We start from the raw sequence: 24,252 nt of genomic DNA, 5'->3' as shown, positions 1-24,252 counted from the left end.
AAGGCTGGCATAGCACAGCCGATAAAGAGAGTCACAAATGTAGATTTCAGCTTTTATCCACAGATCAAGTTAAATACGAGATAATGGACCGGCACAAAGTGTGGATATTAGTCAGTCTGTTTTCCAAACCAATCAACTCAATTATGCAAAGCAGCACTTACCGCTTGCTTGATGGTGCTAGGTTCTGTGTGTGTGTGTGTGTGTGTGTGTGTGTGTGTGTGTGTGTGTGTGTGTGTGTGTGTGTGTGTCAGGGATGTTTGTGTGTGTGTGTGTCAGGCATGTTTGTGTGTGTGTGTGTCTCAGGGTTACATTTGAGAGAGTTGAGTGGGTGAGTGTAGGTGGGTGGATGGACAGATGTATGTTGTGATGGCGAGGGCGTGTGTTTGTGTCCCTCTTTGTGTGTATACGTGCTTATTTCTGAGCGTCACTCTCCATCGCTGCGGTTTAGAAGGTTAAGAGCGATCACTCTCGCTGGAAGTGCAGGGCTGAATACTCCAGACCGATGCTGCTGCCTGCGAGCACAGAACACGACACGTGGGCAGTTCCAATCCAAGGCTACCTGAGAACACTAGTACGTGGGACTAATTAGTAAAGCTCGTTGAGTGCTTAATTATGCTGTCAGTGTGCGTTTCAGTATATCTCTACCCCTGTTAAAATAAATATATGCAAAATGACAGCATGAGTTCGGCTATGGATGGAGGGAGTTGATTGTCACTATGTGTAATTTTCAACTTTGACAACCTTGTGAGTGTGAGAGGCGTAGGTGTGCCGGTGACGAGGAGCGTGCTTTTCGGTTGACAGCGTCACAATGCTTGTCAGTGCATCCCCCCCCCCTCCTTTTAAATTCACATTATTTATATATCTTTTGAAATGCCAACTGTGCTTAATGTGATCTTTCACTTTATGGTTTTAGTTTCTTGCATAACCTTTTTTGCGTGGCGATGTGAGCAGAGGGAGAACGTATGGGTCGAGACATTGAATGGAAGTAATGACATAACCATCCTTGGGCCTGTGGAAAATGCTGACCTCCATTTTGGCTCTGGATGTCAGAGGGGACTCGAGCGGGGTCATGCCGGGCACAGTCCTGGGCAGGCTGTGGGACTGTGACCCACGCAGCACACCCACCATTTTCACACAGGCGCCATTCAAAGGCTGGAAGTCATCCTGATGGCCCCGCCTCTTTTCCAAGTTTTAAAGACTTCCTTTCATCTTTGTGATAATTGGGGGTCAGCGTATTGGCACCAAGAGGCCCATAGCAAACAGTCCCCAGTCCCTGCTTCCATACAGCTGTGGAGAAGAGAGTGGAAACGGGAGAAATGAGTTATGGGCGGGGTTTATTGACACTGGTGACATTTTTGCAAGCAGAAATGGATTTTATATTTTCTTTTTTCCCCAAGATCCTTTTAAAAAACTCCAAATGCCAGTTGCAGCTCATGGATCATGCATGGTCTAGTGTCAACGCCAGACCCATGAGAGTTCTTACGCTGATACACTACGTTAGCTACGCTAACTACGTTACTGCATGCTGCAGCTAGTACAGTATGCGGAGCGCAGCGATTCAGTGTAATATTGGAGTGTGGGGAGAGACTGCATGGTCATGCTGTCGACCAGCTGTAACAGTGTTTGATGCATGATGTTTGCAGGAAATTATAAATATCACAGCACCAGACAATCCTGATACAAAACACCAGAGGTCAAATGTAACTCAATACATTTAAGTGCTGTACTTATGTAAAAATATATACATTTTGTGAAACTTTATTCTTTTATTCCAGTACGTTTCTCTGACAGCTGTACTATAGTTACTCTACTGAATAAGGTTTTAGATCAAAAACATGCAATAAGCTCATAAAATATGTTGCATTGTTAGAGTTTAAACTATCCTGCAGTATACGCATCAATAATATAGTACTATACTGTAGTATACGCATATCGTTTTTTTTAAGCAATGATAGCATGAACCTTGGCTGAGGTCTAAAAGCCTTTACATGCTTGTGCGTCAAAGCCCTCGCCGAATGCGCTGAGGGGTGCGCCGCAGCTGGCGAGCCTGTCGGCGCAGCCGGCGTGCAGCGCCTCGAAAATATGACCCAACGCAGCTGACGCAAACAGCGTGAGTATAATATAATGTAGATGGGGAGATAACAGGAGAGAGTGAAAGCTATTACCAAGTATATGCACTGACTACATTCTCTCCTTGCGCTAACTTCTAGTTATTGAAATCACCTACAGTAGTGAAATCACACCCTCGTCAAGCTGACGTTCGAGTAGGGACTAGCTGGCGCCGGCAAGGCTCCAAGTCGAGGCTGACGCACAAGTATGTTTTCCGCTTAAGCTCTCCGAGCGCCCTTCTAGTACTTATGATAGTTCACTATAATTCTTTTATTGCTATAATAATTCTACTATACTAATATACTTGGGAAAATATTATTTTCCATGAAGGTTTTGAGTACTTTTTCCACCACTGCATAACTCTCCCCTTTTGTCACGGTGTCATGTTGATCGTCACAAATTGAGAGGCATAAAGGTTAGACAAGCAAGCCCATGACCAGAAGGTCTCCAGTTTGAATGTGAATAGTCAATACAATGTAGCTGCAGGGCCTCCGCTGAAAAAGGGCATGTGCTCTGAACAAGACTTGTCCCTGGACAAAGGTTAAAAAGAAAATGAAAAGACAAACCGTAGAGCAGCCTTTCTCCTGCAGGCTTTGACAGAGATCCCAGCTGATGAAACACAGATGTGCTCTCACCGTTTAGTATGAAGAGCCACCATAACTCTAAAGCCCATGGTCATATTTCAGACAATGATGTGTTTCTGGAAGATTGATGTGATGGAAAAAGAAAGCATGTTACGCTTATGAAGATGGAAGCTTATGGTTTCTTGGCTGAGGGAGCAACAGTCAAAGTGTGGAAATGGTCGGATGTTGCTTGTTGTCCAATAGCCACAGTTTCACTGCTTGTTTCTTGCAAATCATGTAGCACAAACAAGCATGAATAACTTGATATCTCAGGAAATAGAATAATGACGGTTCGGTCGTATCGCGGGGAGGAAATAAGTTTTGTGATTGAGCTGCCAGGTTGTTCTGCTGCTGCTCTGTCGTCTGCGCCAGAGGGGTTCAAACTGTATTTCCAAATCATTTTCATTGTTTGTTTGTACTTACTTGGAACACCAACTGGGTGGGATTCATCACATAGGAAAGGTTTAGACAATCTGAGGGTCACTTTAGTATACTGTACTTTTTCTATGATCAAGAACATATTTGTGACCCATGTTTACCTTTAATTCAGTAAGAGGGATGGCAGTCACATGGTATTGGGGGACAGAGAGAAAAGAGACACATTTTGGGAGTTTGACATTTGAGATTTGATCTGCAGGTCAGTGTAGTGGTTTGATCTGCAGGTCAGTGTAGTGGTTTGATCTGCAGGTCAGTGTAGTGGTTTGATCTGCAGGTCAGTGTAGTGGTTTGATCTGCAGGTCAGTGTAGTGGTTTGAGCTGCAGGTCAGTGTAGTGGTTTGATCTGCAGGTCAGTGTAGTGGTTTACGCTGCAGGTCAGTGTAGTGGTTTGATCTGCAGGTCAGTGTAGTGGTTTACTCTGCAGGTCAGTGTAGTGGTTTGAGCTGCAGGTCAGTGTAGTGGTTCGATCTGCAGGTCAGTGTAGTGGTTTGATCTGCAGGTCAGTGTAGTGGTTTGATCTGCAGGTCAGTGTAGTGGTTCGATCTGCAGGTCAGTGTAGTGGTTTGATCTGCAGACTTAATGGCATCCTGTGTGATTCCCGTCTATTTTGTGCATGTATTTATGGTTCTCTCCTTTCTTTTGTGTGTTTTTTAGGTTTGTCCTGGTCTTCAGCTGCTTGGTCCTTTCTGTGTTCTCAACCATTCCGGCTCATCAGGACTTCTCTTCCTACTGTCTGCTCATCCTGGTAAGAAACTGGACAATATCGATCGGCCAAACAAATCAATCCCTCAAACACAACCATTGTAGGGCCTCGGGGTGTGTGGGTAGTTTCAATTACCAGTAGCGGTACCTCCGGCATGGTCAGACGTTCCTACGGACACAATTGGTCGTGTCTGCAGGTGGGAAGCCAGTGGGGTGTGTGTCCTGGTTGCTGCACTAGTGCCTCCTCTGGTCGGTCCGGGTGACTGTTCGGGGGGATGGGAACTGGGGGGAATAGCATTGTCCTCCCACACACTACGTCCTGCCAGTGAAACTCTTCAGACCAAATGAAATGTTCCCACAGTAGCAACCATGGCCTGATAACGTGCATATTAAGTAGCCATGTGCTTTTCACGTACTGTATCCCGGTATGCCAGCAATAATAGCTACTGTTGTGCTAAACGAGGCACTGTCCCAAACACACAAACTGGCCACCAACACAAGTTAACTGAATCTTACCTAAAGTTACAAGTCAGGACAGAACAGGGATGAGGATCAGAACCGGCTCCGAGGTGGAACAGGATCACATAATATCCAGAGACCTGGTGGTCTCACTGAGCTAACTGCTGTCGGCAGGTTGCATTGAGGAACAAACAGCAAAAGGAACAGCAAAAAATAGATATTATAGAGGGAAGTATGCCCTGTTTAACTTCTTACACTAGTTCTAAGCAGCTTATAATAATTAAAACTACTAATGCCAAGACTTTTATTTATTTATTAAAGCACACATTTAAATAAATATACAATCACTTCATAATCAAATAGTGTGTTTTTATGCAAATAACCACTGTAGATGACAATAACAAAGTAAAAGAATAACCTTTAGAATTTTGGGTGGTTTACACTGACTTCAGGATGGTTGAAATTCTTTTTCGGGATGTTCCGGGACGGCGGTGTCGTTCTGCAGTTATTTTGGTGAAAGTAATGCAAAAGTAGTGTAAGTAACAAGTTACTCTACACAGACAGTAATATTGTAAAGTAACGTATTACTTTCAAATGAAAGTAACTAGTAATATGTAGTATATTACATTTTGGGGCAGTTCCTCTCAAGGTAATTCAGATACAGTATGCACACACAACATAGACATACACACACACGCCATTAAGTGGGTAATGCAGGTAATGAATTACTGAGCATGAAGAGAGCTGCGCGCTTGACATCGGTCCTAGTGATTCTTGCTTCTGGTGCGGCAGTCAGATAAGATACAGTAACAAGCAGTAGAGGACTCGCACACAGAACTATAGACAAGACAAAGTCTTAAAAAATCAGATCCATTTTATTGAGGATCGGCACAAATTGGCAGCAAACGTTTCAGTCCTAGTTGGACTATCGTCAGTGCAGTGCTGCACTTTGTTTGCATTGTTTGCTTCTTTGTTGTTGTTTTTTGTTGTTGTTTGTTTGTTTGTCTTGTTCGTATGTTGTTAAATTGTTTTGAAAATAAAATATTGGGGGGGGGGGGGGTAGAATAGGCAGACAAACGCCTCTTCAGGGGTTGACAGATCGCATTCCAGACTGGAGGTTCCGACAGCTCCCCTCCTCTGGCAGTCTGGACACACTTCACACAGGCACACTGCCAAACATAGCACAGTACATTTGAAATAGGATGCCTACATGGCTTAGCATTGCTTAACTCAAGAGTACAGTTTTTTGGAAATAAAAGAGAGAAATGCCAGGTTTTGAAAAAGCTGGCACATGTAACAATGCAGAATTAGAATTTAAGTTGTGCTAGTTGTGACTAATTTAATGCCACAAAAGTTTTGATGAGATAGTACGAGGTTTATGAAGATGAGTCACCTTATAATAAGTGGATGTACATCGTAGATCAAGGATTTTCAAAGCCTGAGACTGTGGGCCTCCCCTCAGACAAAACTTGGAAAAAGCCCGCCCTCGCTCAATTCCCGGATGCATATGGGATCATGATTATGTTATTGCTGTTTGACATACTGTACTTCAGAGTATATGAGGTAGATCAAACTCTGGGAACTATCTCTAACCAAATCCCACACATTTAGGCTTGTGATCTCCTTTTGATAACTAATGAAATATTTTTTCACTTCCATTGAGCCTCCCTTGAAACTGTTTGGAGCCCCCCTGGGGAGGCCCGCCTCCCACTTTGAAAACCTCTGCTCTAGATGCAATGTAAAGTCATGCTGTTGACAAAGCTTTGTCACAAAGTGCTTTACAGAACAACAAAGGACATAACAAATGTAACACAACAAGTGAGAATTAAACACCTCACGAGAAGAAGATATTATAAGGCCAAAGTTGCTTGATGTGTGTCTGGTGGTTTGGGGCAGGACCACAGGACAAAGGAATAAATAGCAGACTTTCAGTAGCAAGACCACCAGATCAGTGGCCTATATTAAACTGTGTCCTGATGCTGGGTTTACTGGCTGTAAATGTAATGCCAAGAGGAGCTCAGAGCTCCTTCAGAAAGAAGTGTAAACACAATTGGTTCCGATTGTGTTTACACTTCCTGTTAGTCTCTCAAACCAGACCGTCTCTTCTACATAAGGTGAATAGGAGTGGGGCACAAGAAGAATCTGAAGTAACACAAAATACATTTCTCAACGACCTCTGCTGAAGAAAGAGGTCAGTTTTTTGTAACCTGGAGCATTTAGCAGAAATCATCTCCCACATCAGTAGCTACCACTTAAGAAGTTGTAAAAGACATTCTACAAGGCACTTTAATCAACCCGACACCCATTTTAATGACAGAGACCTTTCAGTAATGATGAATAAATTGGACATGAAATTGTGATCTATTCTAAACTGACAAACAATTAGTCAAATTAACGACTTCACAGAGAGAATCTCATTAGTGCTGGCCCTTACCATCATTACACACTGTCAAAAAAGAAATGTAGTTGTGGTCAGTGACTTGTTTGACCTTCCTGCAGGAGTTTGTGATGATTGTGGTGTTTGGGTTGGAGTACATCTTCCGAATCTGGTCAGCTGGCTGCTGCTGCCGCTACAGGGGATGGCAGGGACGCCTCCGCTTCGCCAGGAAGCCCTTCTGCGTCATAGGTGAGTTTTGTCACCTCAGCACTTGAAATGTCTTGCTTTATCATTCACCCTTAAAATCATTTTTCCAACAGTGGGCAGGCTCCTCGTCTTTTTGATGCATTGTGTGTTGTTTGGATATTACACACAACCAATATGAACTTGAATTTGCACATTTCCACCATTTTTTTTTGCCCACACTAAAAGCACGAGACATCAGTAGTAGTAAACAAAAGCACAATTATTTACAGTAGGATCCAATGAATTATGATGCAAATAAACCATCTTTAAGCCTGTTTGACCCCTCGATTGCCCTCCGTTTTTCTATTATTGCTTCAGCTCTAGTTACTCTGTTGTCCTCTCAATGAATGGAATTTGATGTTAGACTTCAGAGGGCTACCATAGCACGCTATTCACCATAGTTTGCTCGTGTCATGTTCAGTTGTGGTTAAAAGCTCATAACAGGAGAGAGCATTTGCTCAGTGGAGTCTAAATGAACTGTCTTTGATTCTTTCCACTGTTTAGACATGGATCTCTCTGCTCCATCTTGGACAGCACAACAAGGTGCTGGAGGGAGGGAGAGCAGGGCTTAGTGGTCACGCAGGGTGCTGTGAGCTCCCATCATCACACTTTGCAGCGGCTAGCTACTGTCATGCCAGCACTGAGGGAAAGTGAACAAAACAAGACTCAGGCACAGCAGGGCAAAAAAAAGAGGGGAGGGGAGGTGGAATTCAAGGGAGAAAGAGTGTGAGTGGGTGAGAGAGAAGATGGGATAAAAGAGGAAAATGAAAGAAAGTTGAACTTGGTTTTGAATGAACACATACAAATTCTGACATGGTGAATTTGTGGTTTGGACAGATACACCTAATTATTAATTAGCAGTTTATTTGAATGTATATCACTTATTTGGCTCCATAGTTGATCAACAGCCTCAGTCTGTTCTATAGAGAATACAGTGACATTATAGCTAATGTGTGAGGTCTTATGTTCATATCTTCATACAACACTGTACTGCAGCAGTCCACATACACAAACAAATTGATGAAGAAGCCAGACGTAATTTCTCCCACTGTGGTGTGATCGCAATGAATTTGCATATGTAAGGACGGAGTAATAGGAGTTATGTGAAAAATCAATCACAGCCAAGATGTGACGATTTATAATTAAATTACATTTTTCACAACAGTCCAAGTTCTGCTTCATTCTATTGATTCGGTACTGCTCAATAAACAGACATTATGTGTAGAAAATGAGTTGACCATATCCTGATGAAGTGCTTTACAGACATAACAAATATAGTCTCAACGCCAGACCCATGAGAGTTCTTACGCTGATACACTATTACGTTACTGCATGGTGCAAAGTATCTCTCTCTGGGTCTGGGACGCTTCCCCCCAGCCGGCTGGTTATGGGAGGGAACCGTTCTCTTGGCCAGTGATTGGCCAGTGGTGAATTCAGTCTTCCCGAATTCAGTCTTGAATTCTGTCTTGTGGTCACAAGAAAAGTATGTTTCTCAGAAGAATCTGAAGTAGCCTACTACCATATTACTCAAACTAAGTTTCTCAAAGACCTCTGCTGAAGGAAAAGGTATTTTCTTTCTACCATGGAGCATTTACCAGAAATGATCATCTCCCACATCAGTAGCTACCATTTAAGAAGTTGTAAAAGACATTCTACAAGGCACTTTAATCAACCAGACACCCATTTGAATGACAATGACCTTGCAGCAATGATACATGTACTTGGACAGAGACACCTAATTATAGCAGTTTATTTGAATGTATTTCACTTGTCTGGCTCACTCCATAGTTGATCAACTGCCTCAGATCTCTTCTATAGAGAATACAGTAACATTGTAGCTTATACTGTAGCAAACATATGACATACATGTAAGCACTGCTTATATGTGCTGTTATAAAATGTGTGATGTCTTATTTTCATATCTCCATCCCTCATCACTGGACTGCAGCACAAACACAAACAAACAAATGAAGAAGAACCCCAAATTAATTTCTCCCACTGTGTGACACAATTAATTTGCATAATGAGAAGAGTGTAGAGTACCACAGGGATGACGTATTTATGTCGGCTTACCCAGAAATCGCCGCCATGCAGGTTCGTAGGGGGTTAAAGGCAATGGGGTTTTTATATGGGGATTTTGGTTAAATGCATGAGATAAGGTATGTGGTTAACAAAAGTTTATGAAACAGCAACGTTTGTGTTCAGCAAGATAATATTCACAAACAAGGACCACTTTTATGACTTTTGAAGTGTAAATGCATTTCTTACGTGATTTTCAGAAAACGTCTTTCACGTTGGTATCATGTTAAGCAATACATCCACTAGTGGGCGGGAGAGAGTCAAATGTGTGAGTGTGTGTGGTACTGCTCTGTTTCATCCTTATCTGTAAGCTTTCAGAAAAGTGCAGAATTAGACAAGAAATAAACGCAGAGTACGGACAGAAAGTTCCGTCCGTATGCGTATGCGTATTTAACTCTAAGCATAATTGGGCCTGGGAAATTAATTTGCTTTGACGCAGACTCCCACAGCATGGGTGACATTTTAGTGATAGTGTGATATTGCGATATGGTAGTATTTTGATATATTCAGTAGTCATTTGTGTTATATTGCGATTTATTGCGATTTTTTATGTCTTCAAAGGAAAAGTGTAGTTGCATGTGTGTGCACGCCTAGATGTCCATATTTGTTTGTGTGAGACCAAGGGTGGGCAGAATTAACATTAATAAATGAAACGGGACTGGAACCAATTTCACCCTAAGTGGCCTAAGCAGGTGATTTGTCCAGTGGAGTCATTTAAAGATCATTAGGACCAAGTCCTTCAATATGGACACGCTCTCTGGGGACTCCGCTGACAACCTGGATGGATGACTCTCGCCACACAGTTCTCATGAGCCAAATGGTCCGCAGGGAGTGTGTTCGTAAATGTCCCGGAATGCTGCCTGCCTGAGGATGGAGTGTGATATCGTGTAATCGCCCTAATACTGTATGTTTGGCTGCTTTCCCTGTTAGGTGCATTCATCTGAGTCTGTGTGTGGAGGTCAGAGCACTTCAATAAGGGTTTCTTTCATTCATTCCAAAATCCTATCCATTTTGAAAATATAATAATCGTTTAATATCTCTGAAAATAAATGATCGTATTTTGGTTTGATTTTGTGCTATTGATCATTTTTTGCTGTACTGTAAGAATAGGTGTCACAGAAATGATCGTACTGTATGTTAAGTGGCAACTCGGGAAATCATTGCAGTACCAAAATTGCAGTGCCAAAATGAAGGCCCTATTAAAAAAAAGTCTTAATTGCCATTTGAGAAGTATTACATTTTGTAGCTATGGTGCTGATTGTCTTAAATGGGCATATGATATTGTCTCATACCGATCACAGACCCCTGAATTGAATCTATATCATATGGTGGCAGACTTTGTGATATCGTGGCAGACTTTGTGAAATATTGTATCGTTGTCCAAAGAATCTATTAAATATTCACACTCCTGATGTGATGAAAGTGGTGTTGAGGTCTTAAAATATATATATCCTGGTATATATCTGTCTGTCTGTCTGTATATCTATCTATCTATCTATCTATCTATCTATCTATCTATCTATCTATCTATCTATCTATCTATCTATCATCTATCATTCATTTCCCTGACATGTGTGTTTCTACAGCTTTACTCCCCTGGGGGCCATCCATGTATTTTTCATGGTGCTGCCTTCTTCGCCGCTCCCTCACCCTGCACAGGTCAACTCCTTCTTATGATTTATAAGGCATGAGCGATCAGCCACACCTTGGTCAGCATTTTCTCCTCAAAGCCGGGTTCGACAGAAGGACAGGAGCGGGCGGGATGACAGACTCCAATAATGAGAAAAAATATAAGGGGAAAAAATTCTCAAACGGAGTGAAGGAAATAATATGACTTCAGGGTCGAGTTTCGCATGGCGTGTCTTTGAAATGGGAGATCCGTCTGAGAGAAGGACGAAGGGGGAAAGAGGGGGGAAATGTTATTTCTTGTATTATAGAAGCTCGATACTTTGGCTGTTTGTGTTCTTGGAGGGCTTGTTTTTCTTTTGATAAATGTGGTTTCTGTGTGAACTTTCCCTGTTCAGAGTCAAATGTTTGTGTGTGTGTTTGTGTGTGTGTGTGTGTGTGTGTGTGTGTGTGTGTGTGTGTGTGTGTGCGTGTGCGTGTGTGTGTGTGTGTGTATGTGTGTGTGTCACAATTTGTGACACACACATATTACAGCATGTCTGCCCTTTAACTCGCTGGGGAAAATTGAAAAGAAAGAATCCCTTAGAACAGTGGTTCTCGACGTGGGGTCCGGGGACCACCAGGGGTCCTCGAGGGGCTTCCAGGGGGTCGGTCCCCCAGCAAATTGATAAATCATGAAACTTCGCCAGTATTTCATTTGCAAGACGTTAACTCAATTAGAGAATGTAGAAGAATGATCCTTGCGAGGCAGCTGAATTCACGTGAGATCATGAGATCACGATCACACACGGAAAATCCATCTTGCCACGCTCCAATCTATTGGCTTGAATCCGAACCAGCAGTGGATCGCACCAATCAGCATCCTATGAGACAGCTACGGGCGGGCTTTGGTGTGACGCCAGCGAGAGCGAGCCCATGATTGTTGGGTGGAAGACTAGTGGATCCACGCGCAGACACCTGTCTGATACTTGGTAACCAGGAACTGGTAAACAGGCAAACTTGCAGGCAAGAGTAAAGACGAGACGTGGACTGGTGGCTGTTGCTCATCTTACGATCTTCTTTTTCTTTTCTAATGGCTTTCCGGCAGACTGGATGCCTTGCGGCACATTGCTGCCTCTCACAGTTGGATGGTCTCACTCTAGACCTGGTTCTTCTTCTTCTTTCAAGTTTCCGGTGTTTCTCACACCTCCTCAATCTTGGCTGTTGCACCTCGTCTCATGTTCCTCCCGCTCCTCATCCCTGCTGAGCAATGCGCCTTCACATTTGTGAAGGGCTCCTCCTTTAGTAGAGATTTCAGCCCAAGGTCGGAAACCATTGCCGGGTCTTCATCCCATTACTTCTTCTTTTTGGTGTTTTATGGCATTGGCTCATCCCACTTCTCTGTGATTGATTCTTATAACCTTCAACAGTGACATCATGTGTCAAGTGTGACATCATCAGTGACATCATTATAACCTTCAACAGTGACATCATCAATGATGACATCATCACTGTTGAAATCATCACTGTGGCATCATTGGTGACATCATCTATCATCATCATTATCATCATCTAATCAGTGATAGATGTGATAGACAGATGGTTCATCCAATCACCTCCCAGGTATTTTTTGAAAGTGCCTGCCTTGAAACGGGTTCCTGAGCGGCTCATTCTCAAATGGTTGTGAAAACAAACCAGCTGGCAGGGTCAGGTTAGGACAAAATCATATCTAACAATAAAATAAAAAAAGTTATCAGATTTGGATCCGAGAGACGAAATCTCATCAAATGGTCCATGGCCCCTAATGTGGACTGAATTAGGGCTCATTGATGTGAAAAGGGTTGAGAATCACTGCCTCACTTCACTTGCCTTTCTGGAGTCATTTCTGATACATCCTGCATTCTTCAATAGTGCTTCAACAAATTATTTCTTCCACGCTGTCTTGTCTGCTGTGTCTGTATACCAGATCAGTGCGCTAGGCTCCGGTATACATTGTTCTATTGTTGATGCCTTTGGCAGATGATGTCGATCCGCTCTGCTGTTATGGAGCCTTTGTTGGAATAATTGGCCACAGAACAGGGTGAGAGCGAGGTGGCAAGTGTGAGTTGCTGCCTGTTAATGCAACACCATGATTGTTTACTGTACAATACAGACATCAAGACCATCCCAGATCTTCTGATCCTAATGAGCATTAGGGCCTGAGCAATCATGCCTGCACTGTTTTGAAGAGCCAATTTCACATAAAGATCAATATTCATAAGTTATACTTGGATTGTGTGGAGGGAAAGCCTACATGAAGAGAGCATTAAGACTTGTTTTCTCAGATGATTTCTGATATGAAAACCTCATTATTAATAGAGCATAAAAGTTATTAACTATCTTACCACCTTCATTATACTGTATATAAAGCTGAAGATAGGATCAGCTATATTTTTCTAGGGCTGAGTCATGAACTTTTTTCTCAAAATGGATATAATAGCAGTTTGAAACGAGTCGTTGTGTGTTTCCTCTGTGCCCTGCAGACATCATAGTGCTGATAGCGTCGGTGGCGGTGGTGTCGGCGGGCAGCCAGGGTAACATCTTCGCCACCTCGGTGCTGCGGAGTCTGCGCTTCCTGCAGATCCTACGCATGGTGCGCATGGACCGGAGAGGAGGCACCTGGAAGCTGCTGGGCTCTGTGGTCTACGCACACAGCAAGGTGAGAGCGGAGCGGGGGTGTGCATGCATAATAATGCATTACGCTAAATAAATGCCGGTCTCAATAGACCTCAACAGTCATATGTGACGTTTCTCGAAAATGATAGCCTCAAAACGCAAGTCCAAAAACCAACGGGTGATGTCACGGTAGCTACGTCCATTATGGTCTCTTTTTTTTTTGCACGTCCGTCTGACTTCCATCATAACTATACACTCAGGCTGGATCATCCTGATAAGACATCTCACCCTAAATGAAAAGGTCATAGATATGCGTGTGTGTGCGTGCATCTTTGTTCTTGTGCATATATTTGTGTGTATGTTTAAAGTGCATCTGTGGGCTTAAAGTCGAACTGAACCCATTTGTCACGTGCATATGAGTCCGGAATTCTGCCAGATGACAGGCACTAGGCGCCATTTTCTACTTCATTTGGAAGAGAAAATTATCCTGAAATGAAGATTTGATTGACAGCTGCATTTCGTGATATGATTGGTTGAAATGGGGTAGAAATTTGATAGTACTAGGTGACGTCAGCAAACTGTACATTACTGTTATCAATGAAATCTTGAAAAATGAACTTTTGATGTGAAAAAGTGTGAAAAACTAAAGAAATTAGATTGTTGTGATTTTTTTTGGCATACATTATTAAATAGGTGCACTGCATACCCAGGTATTTGAACTAAAAGAAAATAAAAGTCATTTTTGGGTTCAGCTCGACTTTGAAGCTATTTTCAACTTTAGTCTTCCTGCCTGTGCTTATACTATTGCCTTCTTCTAGCACTCTTTTAATCTTTCAGTAGGTATTGCACATGGTATTGTGGTATTGCATGGTATTAAAGCTGCGTGTGTGTGTGTGTGTGTGTGTGTGTGTGTGTGTGTGTGTGTGTGTGTGTGTGTGTGTGTGTGTGGGTGTGTGTGTGTGTGTGTGTGTGTGTGTGTTTGGGCGGACAAAGGGAATCATAATGTTACACACTTAATCTGCTGAGAGCTGGACAAATTCATGAGGCCATGTAGAGTTTTACGACCACTGCTCTGTTGGGTCTTGTTCAAGACAGTAAGACAAGAACCAATAGGGAATAAGGGACTTAAGTCTGTTTATTTTATAGTGTGACAGACATACCATGTATTGTGGTATTACCTGTAAAAATCTAATATTGAGTCTATGTCTCACTTAGAATCCATTTCTGAACCCCTTGCACCCTGGCAATATTATGTTCTATGAATAATAGGAGTGAGGTGACTCACTTTCTGGGTAAGCACCCCTGCGTGCCCTGTACAGAAGCCCTATATCACTACGCCACTCTTTGATTGGGTCGGAGAAGTCGGATCCCTCCGCCTCGCGAGGGGTCGGTGCCCCCTATATATACGGGCGCCGGAGAGGGAGAGACCACGCAAGGGTTGTCTGGTGAGTCACCTCCTCACTCCTATTATTCATAGAACCGGGGTTATATTCATAACCTTAAGTTCTATATCATAACATTCGTGAGGTATGGAATGCTCCCGAAGTGTGGTCATAGTGCCCTACTGCAATTGGCTCTCTCTCCCCGCCATTAGAGTCTGCAGAGTCGTAGTGACCCTCCCACATATAACTTGAATTAAGAAAAAGGATCAAATTATACATAAAATGCTGCCTATTTAAAAATTTAAATCAAAACTATCAAGCTCATATCGGCCAACTGTACACCCCCCGATACGATACAGGGTTTTTCCTGTCTCAAAATGAGACAGAGGTGGTAGTAGTAGTAGCCAACTGATGACTATGCAAAGGTACTCAGAAGGCTTCTATTTCTAAACAAATAACTTGATTAAAGAATATTTACCATTAAATTGTCAACACATCTGCATAATGTTACAATTACAAAGGACAGAAGTGCAACGCTTGTTAGAAAATAGTGTTTTCGATGAAGACACCTGTCAGAGTTTTGTCAAGAGCTGGAGGTGGCATGAAATTTGAGGTGGCCGCCTCCGAATTCTCTATGCAGGAAAAAGCCTGTTCTGTGAGAGCCTGATATTGGCCGATAAGATTGGCTCCAGATTCAAGTGGATGAATTCGATAAAGGCCAATAGCTTTGTCCTTGTCTCACCTGCTCAGTCTATTCATAGAAAGTGCAGGCGGTACTGTAAAACGTACCGTCTAAAGTGCATAGCAAATCCAAATTAGCTGGACTGACGGCGAAGGGGGTTCATATGCCAAAGTGTTACGGTATATGCATTACTGTACCAAGACTCTCCTTTTTCCATGATGACACTTTGACCTCTGCCTGCAGGAGCTGGTGACCGCCTGGTACATTGGCTTCCTGGTTCTCATCTTCTCCTCATTCCTCGTCTACCTTGTGGAGAACAAGTTCAACAAGGAGTTCGCTACCTACGCTGATGCCTTGTGGTGGGGCACGGTGAGTTTTGACAGCTAACTATATCTGTAACTTAAAATCCTGAAATGTTTGCCTCAGAAACTAGCCTGAGGGAACCCGACGAATCTGCGAGGTCATGTTTTGTTGGCTCGGGCAGATGCGTCTGGCACCCCACCCGTTCAGAAAAATTTACACCCAGTCTGAAACAAGTTGGGCCAATGACAACCATTTATCTAATATGGTCAGGGTTTGATACGATGACTGACAGAGGAGCACCAGAGACAGGTCAGAGTGGCGTTCAAACATGAGCTACGTCACAGGTTGTGTTGCTCTGGTTGGTTGTAGGTCTATCCAATTGCATCCAGGCTGCATTTTGGTCTGTGCGTGTTGATAGCGCCCCCTGGAAATCGAAATTGAACGGAGAGTTTCGAGACTCATTTGCATTTGCCAATTGGTCTGCTGATGTCAGGCTACTCAGCAACAGCTTCCAGATGACTTTTCATTCCCATCGCTCCACCTCTAGTACAGTAGATATCTGTCCAATGTTCTGTGCATTGAGGTTTCTCCCTCCTCGGCCGAATGACACAGTTTGTGCTGGGCTCTGTCCTTTCCTGTGCAACAGGAGAACTTCTACCTCTGTGCAGTGAACTTTGACTCAAGGAAGCGGCGGGGCTGGGGAAAATAGGCCGTAGCTAGGGATAGGGAGGTTGTAGAGATTCATGGTTCGAGCGGTGGGTGGGGGGAGTGGCTGGGGGTGATGTGGGTGCTTTAGGGTTAGGGTAGGCGGTACAATCGTTTATCGTTATCTCCTCACATAAACCTGTCCCAAAGCAGATGCTTAAAAACTGGTGAGCTTCTAAGCTTTTCCCTCTGCTCCCGTTTGTGGTCGCCTCGGAGCTTTGACAGCTTCTCTCTAAACATTAGCCCTGCATCGCTCCATTAGCCACCATTTTCATAGCAACTCAAAAAACCATAATGCTGCCAAATGGCTTCAGCCATCTTTGTCATGTGCTAGACAGTCAGAGCCTGAATGAGACATATAGAGAAGTAGGGAATGAAATATGATCTCACATCTTTTCCCCAGTCCGTCATGTACAGACAGGTGACACATCAAATGAAATACCTGTACAAGCCTGAATGCTTGACCCCAACAGTGAGGGAGTCTGGTGGCTCTGTTATGCTGTGTGTGTGTGTGTGTGTGTGTGTGTGTGTGTGTGTGTGTGTGTGTGTGTGTGTGTGTGTGTGTGTGTGTGTGTGTGTGTGTGTGTGTGTGCGTGCGTGCGTGCGTGCGTGTGTGTGTGTGTGGGTGTGTGTGTGTGCGTGTGTGGGGGTGATCAGAGTAATCACCTTTATCCTATGATGACGCATTTCTATCCTGATGGGAGTGGTCTCTTCCAGGATGGCAATGCCCCCAACCATAGAGCACGAGGGCTCACTGAATGGCCTTCGCAGTCACCAGATCTCAACCCAATTGAACGCCTATGGGAGATTTGGGACCGAACGTGTTAGACAGCACTCTGCACCATCGTCAAAACACCAAATGACAGACAGACAGACAGACAGGCAGGCAGGCAGGCAGGCAGGCAGGCAGACAGGCAGGCAGGCAGACAGACAGGCAGGCAGGCAGGCAGACAGACAGACAGGCAGACAGACAGGCAGACAGACAGGCAGGCAGGCAGGCAGACAGACAGACAGACACGCAGACAGAAAGGCAAACAGACAGACAGACAGACAGGCAGACAGACAGGCAGGCAGGCAGGCAGGCAGGCAGACAGGCAGGCAGACAGACAGACAGGCAGACAGGCAGACAGACAGACAGGCAGGCAGACAGGCAGGCAGACAGACAGACAGGCAGACAGACAGACAGACAGGCAGACAGACAGACAGACAGGCAGACAGGCAGGCAGGCAGACAGACAGACAGACAGGCAGGCAGGCAGACAAATCTTGAGAGACTATATTGAAAGCAAGCTAAAGTGGGCCAACGTTTTGCAAGGAGTGCCAATTCCACTTTGAAGCAAAGTAGGCATAGTTTCTCCTTCTAATTTTGTAGTGAATACACAGCATTACATCTTCATTTTGAGTACCGGTACCTACTATCCAAATGAATAGCTCTAAATTGTTGCATTTTGGGAGTCTCATCACCATGTATCATTATTTTTTAATCAACTCTCTTTGCACTTTCTTTCTGGCGTCATCTGTAGACTACTATGTCATCAGGCATTTAGTTTCTTGTTTATTGGTTCCAGTCAGAGATGTGATGTTGTCAAAATGATCTCACATTGTGTCTTCACAGATCACCTTGACGACGATTGGCTACGGGGACAAGACACCAAAGACGTGGACAGGGCGTATGCTGTCCGCAGGCTTCGCCCTCCTGGGCATCTCCTTCTTTGCCTTGCCAGCAGTAAGTCAGAATTATTCAGAGAGACCAATCACAGTTCACGCTGCTATGACATCATCTTACATAGACCAATCACAGCTCACACTGCTATGACATCACTGATGAGGTTATAAATCACTGATGATGTCATACAGTTCTAGATGACTCGGCCAGACTGACAGTAATGTGATTACTTTGAGGTGTACCTTTATTTGAGATACAGTGAGTGGGTTAATATGACTTGTGTTTCAAATGTTAGAATTGCCCCCAACCATCGTTACAATTGCCCCCCACCAAATCGTGGAAATTGAATCAACTTGTTCGAATATGCTGATACATTAAAAGCCGGAAGTGGAAGAAAAGGTAAAGTCAAGTCCATTTTGAATTTAAAATTCCAAACCAAATGCAATTAATTAACTTGATCAAATGTACAAATGCGGAATTGACCCCAGTCATGTTTCAGGCAGCCATGTTGGGACATTCTTGACATTGTAGTATATTTCTTTTCTCAACTAGTGAAATGACAGTCATGGCAACAAATACAATTGCACTCCCAGTATTGACTCCTGTTGCCCTCCCCCAGGGTATTCTGGGCTCAGGCTTCGCCCTGAAGGTCCAGGAGCAGCACAGACAGAAGCACTTTGAGAAGAGGAGAAACCCTGCTGCCTGCCTCATCCAGGTAAAGCATACAGCCCAGCTCTCTTTCTTTTGCTCTGACGCAAGAAACTCAACAAACAAATAGTCTTAGTTCATTGGTGAGGTGTCAAATGTGTTTCTTTAAGTTGACTATTTGTTGTTGTTGTTGTTGTTGCTGTTCTTCTTTCCAACACAATGCACTGCAATGTTGATGTGAACTGTATACAATCGGTGACATGTGATTCAATTTTATTATTCTCTAGTTTCTCTTTTTATTCTTGAAACTACCCAATGAAAACAACATAGCATGTAGCTTCACTTTCTCCAGCCCTGTGCCCCCATCCCTCCACTTTTCATTAGGGATGCGCCGATCCGATACTCGGTATCGGTATCCGCCCGATATTGGCCAAAATCACTGGAACGCCTTGACTATCACATAAATGCTTAACTAAACTTTGAGCGACATGCCGTGAAGAGAGATTTGTCATGACCAGTGTTGGCCAAGTTATTCAGGAAATGTAATTAGTTACTTATTACTCATTACTCATTTAAAAAGTAAATACAATTACTTTAATTAATTTATCAAAAGTATAGTTACATTACTCGTTACGTTACTGTATTACTAACTGTAGATACAAGCTTCTGTAAAGTGACATGTCTACAAATCTGTTTAGCTAGCTCCATTTAGAACGAAATTCACTTTATTGGAACAATAATTATTAACCTTACAGGAGGAGTCAACAATCAGTCAAACTGCATACTTTTTATTCATTTGCCTACCTAGGACAAAAAAAACGAATCACGTTCTGACAACGCAGAAGTCTCATAGCCAGATATATCTCCACCCTTCGTTTTAATGATGTGCCAGTGCTAGAGACAGTAATGCAGTAACTTGAAGTTACTGTTATATAAATACTTGTTGTGAAGTGTAATCCCCATAGGCGATTCTAGGCTTTCCAAACAGGGGTTGCACCACCAAGAAGGTAATAGGACTCCGACTGGGTGGTATCTAGGGGGGGCTGTGCTCCCCCTCGACAAAGACATTTTGTAAATTTTAAAGTAAAATGCATTAATCTGGTGCACTCTGAGCGCAAAATGAAGAGGCTAGTAGATTTTTGTAAATTGTGGAACTGTATTCCTTCTGGTTTTCTTCATTGTTTATTTATTTATTTATTTAAGATCCCCATTTTGCATGGGGATCTTAACATCAGGACATCAGGACATCCAAGCAAGTTCTGACAGAGAGCAATGCCATTGGACCCATTGGACAAACACATTTGCATATCTCCCAGCATGCATTGTTCCTTCCAAACTTGTGACCACAAAGTAAAGTAACCACATTAAATAAGTGGTGAGTGGAAATAATCATTAGCCTATTCTTAGTTAAACATGCAGTTTTGGAACATTCAATAAAGACAAATAAAAAAATAGACTATGATTCGACACCCTAAGTGATACACACATGTTATGAGAGTGGTATATATACCCCTCACACTAATATCCGTTTTAGTGTACAGTGGTTAGTTCCTTGCTCTGCTCTCCCCTAGAGTGCACAACCATGTCCAACCCTGTAGAGCGCCTGGGCCCTCTATCGTCTGGCCACTAGGGGTTGCACGTGCAGCCAGTGGACCAACGTACAATCGCCTATGGTAATCCCTTACATTGCTACAGTAGTTAGTGGGGAAAGAAGTACAATTACAGTAACTAAGTTATGGCCCAACACTGGTCACGACACACACAGATGAGATGCAGCATGTGAACAGTATGAAACCAGTAGCAGCACTGCGCTGTCAGGTCAGCTGTGTTAAGACCAAGGAAGAAAAAAGCAACAGCCAAGTGCAAATTATACAAAGTGTTTCGGGGGGTCGCAGCAACATTGGCAACTTCAACACTACGGATGACCTGATATGAGGTCGCTAGCACAAACAACCCAAACGTTCAGAGGGAGAGAGGGGACAGACCCACTCAAACAACCAACAGGTGAGCCCCACCCCATGACTGTATATATATATGGACATAGCCTACTGTTGTTTTTTGGACTCTCGTGTTGAAGCACATCCATGGTTGAAGAGGCCTGTCGCCATCTTGGGGTCTTTGTGCAGCTCACGCGAGACGGCACGAGACGAGGGGTTTCCCAGAGCTGCAGCTCCGCCTACTATCAGTCCATGATCGGCAAGTTGTGCGATCACTGGACAAGCGACCTGTCAATCACCCCAAAAAATATTATTTTCTATCATCTATTTGACCGTGTTTCAGTCCATTCTGTAAACATGCTTAACATGCCCACTGGCCCCACCACCAACAAAACACACCGGGCCAATAGACCATTCCCACCAAGAAGCCAAGTCAAATCTACGCACTTTCTGCACAAGGAAGAGGCAGACTAACGTTAACAAAAACATGAATAGCCTATGATGACTCACCAACTTGCCTCCACCGTGAAAAGTTGTCCTCTCCCGGCCGATGTTTTAGCCATTGCTTCTGCATGTCCACATAATTAATCATTGCATAATAATTAAGTCCAATCTTCAAATAAAACTAGATTTGCCCATGTGTCCCATGTTTACAAACACCATGCCACAGCTGCATTCAGCCCCTTGCTTCACACACCACAAATATAATAGGGGAGACCAGGGATAGTTGTAACAAGGGACTATTGTAACACCTGAATTCTGCAATCAGCAATTTGCAATTTAAATTTCATGATCGATGTTTGAATGGTGCTGACCAATCAAAAATGCTGCTAAAAGTTCTGTTTCAAAAAGCTTTAAAAAAAGAAGCGGCAGTTTTGCATAACTGAGTCATGTTGTGGGTTATATATGTCTTCCTTTAGGGGAGTAGAATATTTGTTCCACAGTTTGAACATGTATCGGACATGAAAAAGTTGTATCGAGCCATCCGTACTTTTCATGACTCTTTCTGCTCTCTGATAGGTTTCTCCACATCCATGGGTTTCTCCCTTATTTTAGCCCAGGAGTTCCAGTTTGGCAAATCCATTCATTCCCCTCCTTCCCGCCTCAAACATTCCTCCCTGTTCATCTTGACCTTCACAAATTCCTTTTTTTCTCTCATCCTGAATTTTAGTGGTGCTGACCTCACCTTGTCTTCCTCATATACACTCACAAGCACTTTATTAGGAACACCTCTACACCTGCTTATTCATGTAATTATCCATTCAGCCAATCATGTGGCAGTAGTGCATATGCATACGATCATGCAGATAGAGTCAGCAGCTTTAGTTAACGTTCACATCAAACGTCAGAATGCGGGTCAAAATGTGATCTCAGTCACTTGGGATCACGGCATGGCTGTTGGTGCCAGACGGGCATGTTTGAGTATTTCTGAAATCTGCTGATCTCCTGGGATTTTCACACACAACAGTCTCTAGAGTTGACACAGAAAGGTGTGAAAAACAAAACACATTCAGTTAGTGGCAGTTCTGCCGACAGAAATGAATGAAGATGAAGAAGAAGAAGAATGGCCAGACTGGTTGGAGCTGACAGGAAGGCGACAGTAACTCAGATAACCTCTTTACAACTGTGGTGAGCAGAAAAGCATGTCAGAATGCAACCTGCCCAACTTTGTGGCAGATGTCACTTTGGTAGCCGGCTGACACTGAGCAGAAAGCTGATACCTACCCAGTATTGTATGGTGTTCCTAATAAAGTGCTCGGTGAGTGTATTTCTCCATTATGCTGTCTTCTCCTTTGCCTTCCGCTGCCCTCTCTTTTCCCTCCCTCTTCTCTCCCATCTCGCCTGTGCCCATCCCCCCCCCCCCCCATCCCCCGTCCTGACTTCTCTCCACCTCCTCTCTTCTCCTCGTCCTCCTCCTCTCCGTCCCGTGCGTCCCCGTGTTGTCCCAGGCTGCGTGGCGTTATTACTCCACGGACAGCGCCAGGCCCGACCTGGACGCCACCTGGCGGCACTATGAGAGCCTCCTGCTCTCCCACAGGCATGTATCCATGCCTGACCGGGCCGACCTCCACCCAGCCACGGACGTGTAGTGACACACCCCTTGTTTTGTTTCCACTAATCAGCTTTTATTTTGTTTCTATTTCTTTCCTTTGCTCCTCCCCCTCCTCCTCCCTCTCACTCCTCCTTCCTTGGCCTTGTTTTTTTGTTGTCTTCAAATTGTTTTTCCTTTCGACCTATCTTTTATTTTGTACTGTTGTTTTTCTTCTTCTTGGTTTTGTGTATTCTGCATGCAGTGTGTTTGGCGTAGTTATGCGGCTGATGAGAACTCGGTTTCCATTGCTACCTGGAAGCCTCACTTGAAGGCTCTGCATACCTGCAGCCCTACAAAGTAGGTACAACTATGTTCAGCTGGTGTCTGTATTTGGTGTCTGTGCCCCTCAGGCAATCTTGTCCCATACTTTTTCAATTTTGTAGCATTTGGGTTCATATATGTTGTGTTGATATTTTATTTATTTAGTCAGCCCTTTTCACTTCCTCTTGCTCTATCTCCTTGTTTACTTTTTCTGCTTTGTTATTTCTATTGAACACATCCAATGTTTTGATTTTCTCTTGAGAAAATGGTTCACAGCCATCCAAAAGACTTTATTTTCCAGACTCTGTTGATCCAAACTTGCTTGCATTGACAAAAGCATCTGTAAACAGCCTCCAAACTTTTTACAACTTTTTGCTGCTATTCGGTAAATGAACGTTCCTATCCTTTGACTGTATTTAGTAAATGAACGTTCATATCCTTTGACTGTATTCTTCACACTGGCCCAACGTTTCTGCATGACCAAGATCTGTTGATTGCTGAAAAGGCCAGTGGCTTGCACTCTCACTTGGACAGACTGAGACAGCAAGTTTAGCAATTACCCTCTGTGGCACATTACCCTCTGTGCCACATCAATTTATGACTGCAATCATGCCAGCCAATCAAGGCTTATTGAATTTGCAGCGCTTCTGTCTCATTAATTTGGGTATCATTTAGAGATACGGCACATCATCTCTATTAGCGGCTTTGGCAATTGCTATATTTCTACATGCAGATATGGATCTTTGTGGTGCCTGGAAATATTGGGAAAGCCATCTGCAAATAAAAAGAGATGAACAAAAGTCAGTCATGATAGTCATAATGTACAAAACACACACACCAACACAACCGCACTATTTGAACAAGTCCCATGTGTTGCTATCCTCGTGTTCCAGTCTCTGCTTTCTCTTGTCGCCAGTGCTTCCCGAGTTTGCCTGGACACTAGTACTGCATTGTGCCTGGACAGTACTGCATTGTGCATGTCTTTCTCTCTGTAGTGAGCCTGGTATTTGGTATTATACTTGTAATATGTTGATGCACTCAGTGTACTGCTACCGTGAAATAGACCCTTTTCACAGGGGCCATTTTGTGTCGAAAAGGCAGGGTAAACACAGGTACAAGCAAAACACTAATGAGCCGGGGGTACGGTGGTGCAGTGGTAAGCGCTGTCGCCTCACAGCTCGAAGGTCCTGGGTTCGTTTCCCACCTGGGACGCTGTGAATGCTGAAGGAATGCGTGCCCGTCCGCATGTCCTCGAGTGCCCACTGCCCGGGTGGGGTCGTCAAA

General features: G+C 43.7%; 1 protein-coding gene across 1 annotated transcript in view; it reads left to right on the top strand.

The window, feature by feature from the left end:
- The window catches only part of LOC310793524 (potassium voltage-gated channel subfamily KQT member 5-like), a gene marked incomplete at its 5' end in the record, with an annotated part of 139,946 nt that overhangs the window by 97,502 nt on the left and 18,192 nt on the right, over positions 1 to 24,252 (top strand). Inside the window, 7 exons of the mRNA XM_083655324.1 lie at positions 3,825 to 3,915; positions 6,831 to 6,957; positions 13,161 to 13,336; positions 15,601 to 15,726; positions 17,980 to 18,090; positions 18,650 to 18,745; positions 22,910 to 23,004. Of these exons, the coding sequence (XP_083511450.1) occupies positions 3,825 to 3,915; positions 6,831 to 6,957; positions 13,161 to 13,336; positions 15,601 to 15,726; positions 17,980 to 18,090; positions 18,650 to 18,745; positions 22,910 to 23,004 (822 nt within the window). The remainder of the gene's footprint in view (positions 1 to 3,824; positions 3,916 to 6,830; positions 6,958 to 13,160; positions 13,337 to 15,600; positions 15,727 to 17,979; positions 18,091 to 18,649; positions 18,746 to 22,909; positions 23,005 to 24,252) is intronic.

The sequence above is a fragment of the Poromitra crassiceps genome (assembly GCF_964638095.1).
Source record: "Poromitra crassiceps genome assembly, chromosome: 19".
Classification (NCBI taxonomy): Eukaryota; Metazoa; Chordata; class Actinopteri; order Beryciformes; family Melamphaidae; genus Poromitra; species Poromitra crassiceps.
Note: the sequence above shows the minus strand (reverse complement) of the source record. Positions and strands in the feature narration are given on the sequence as shown.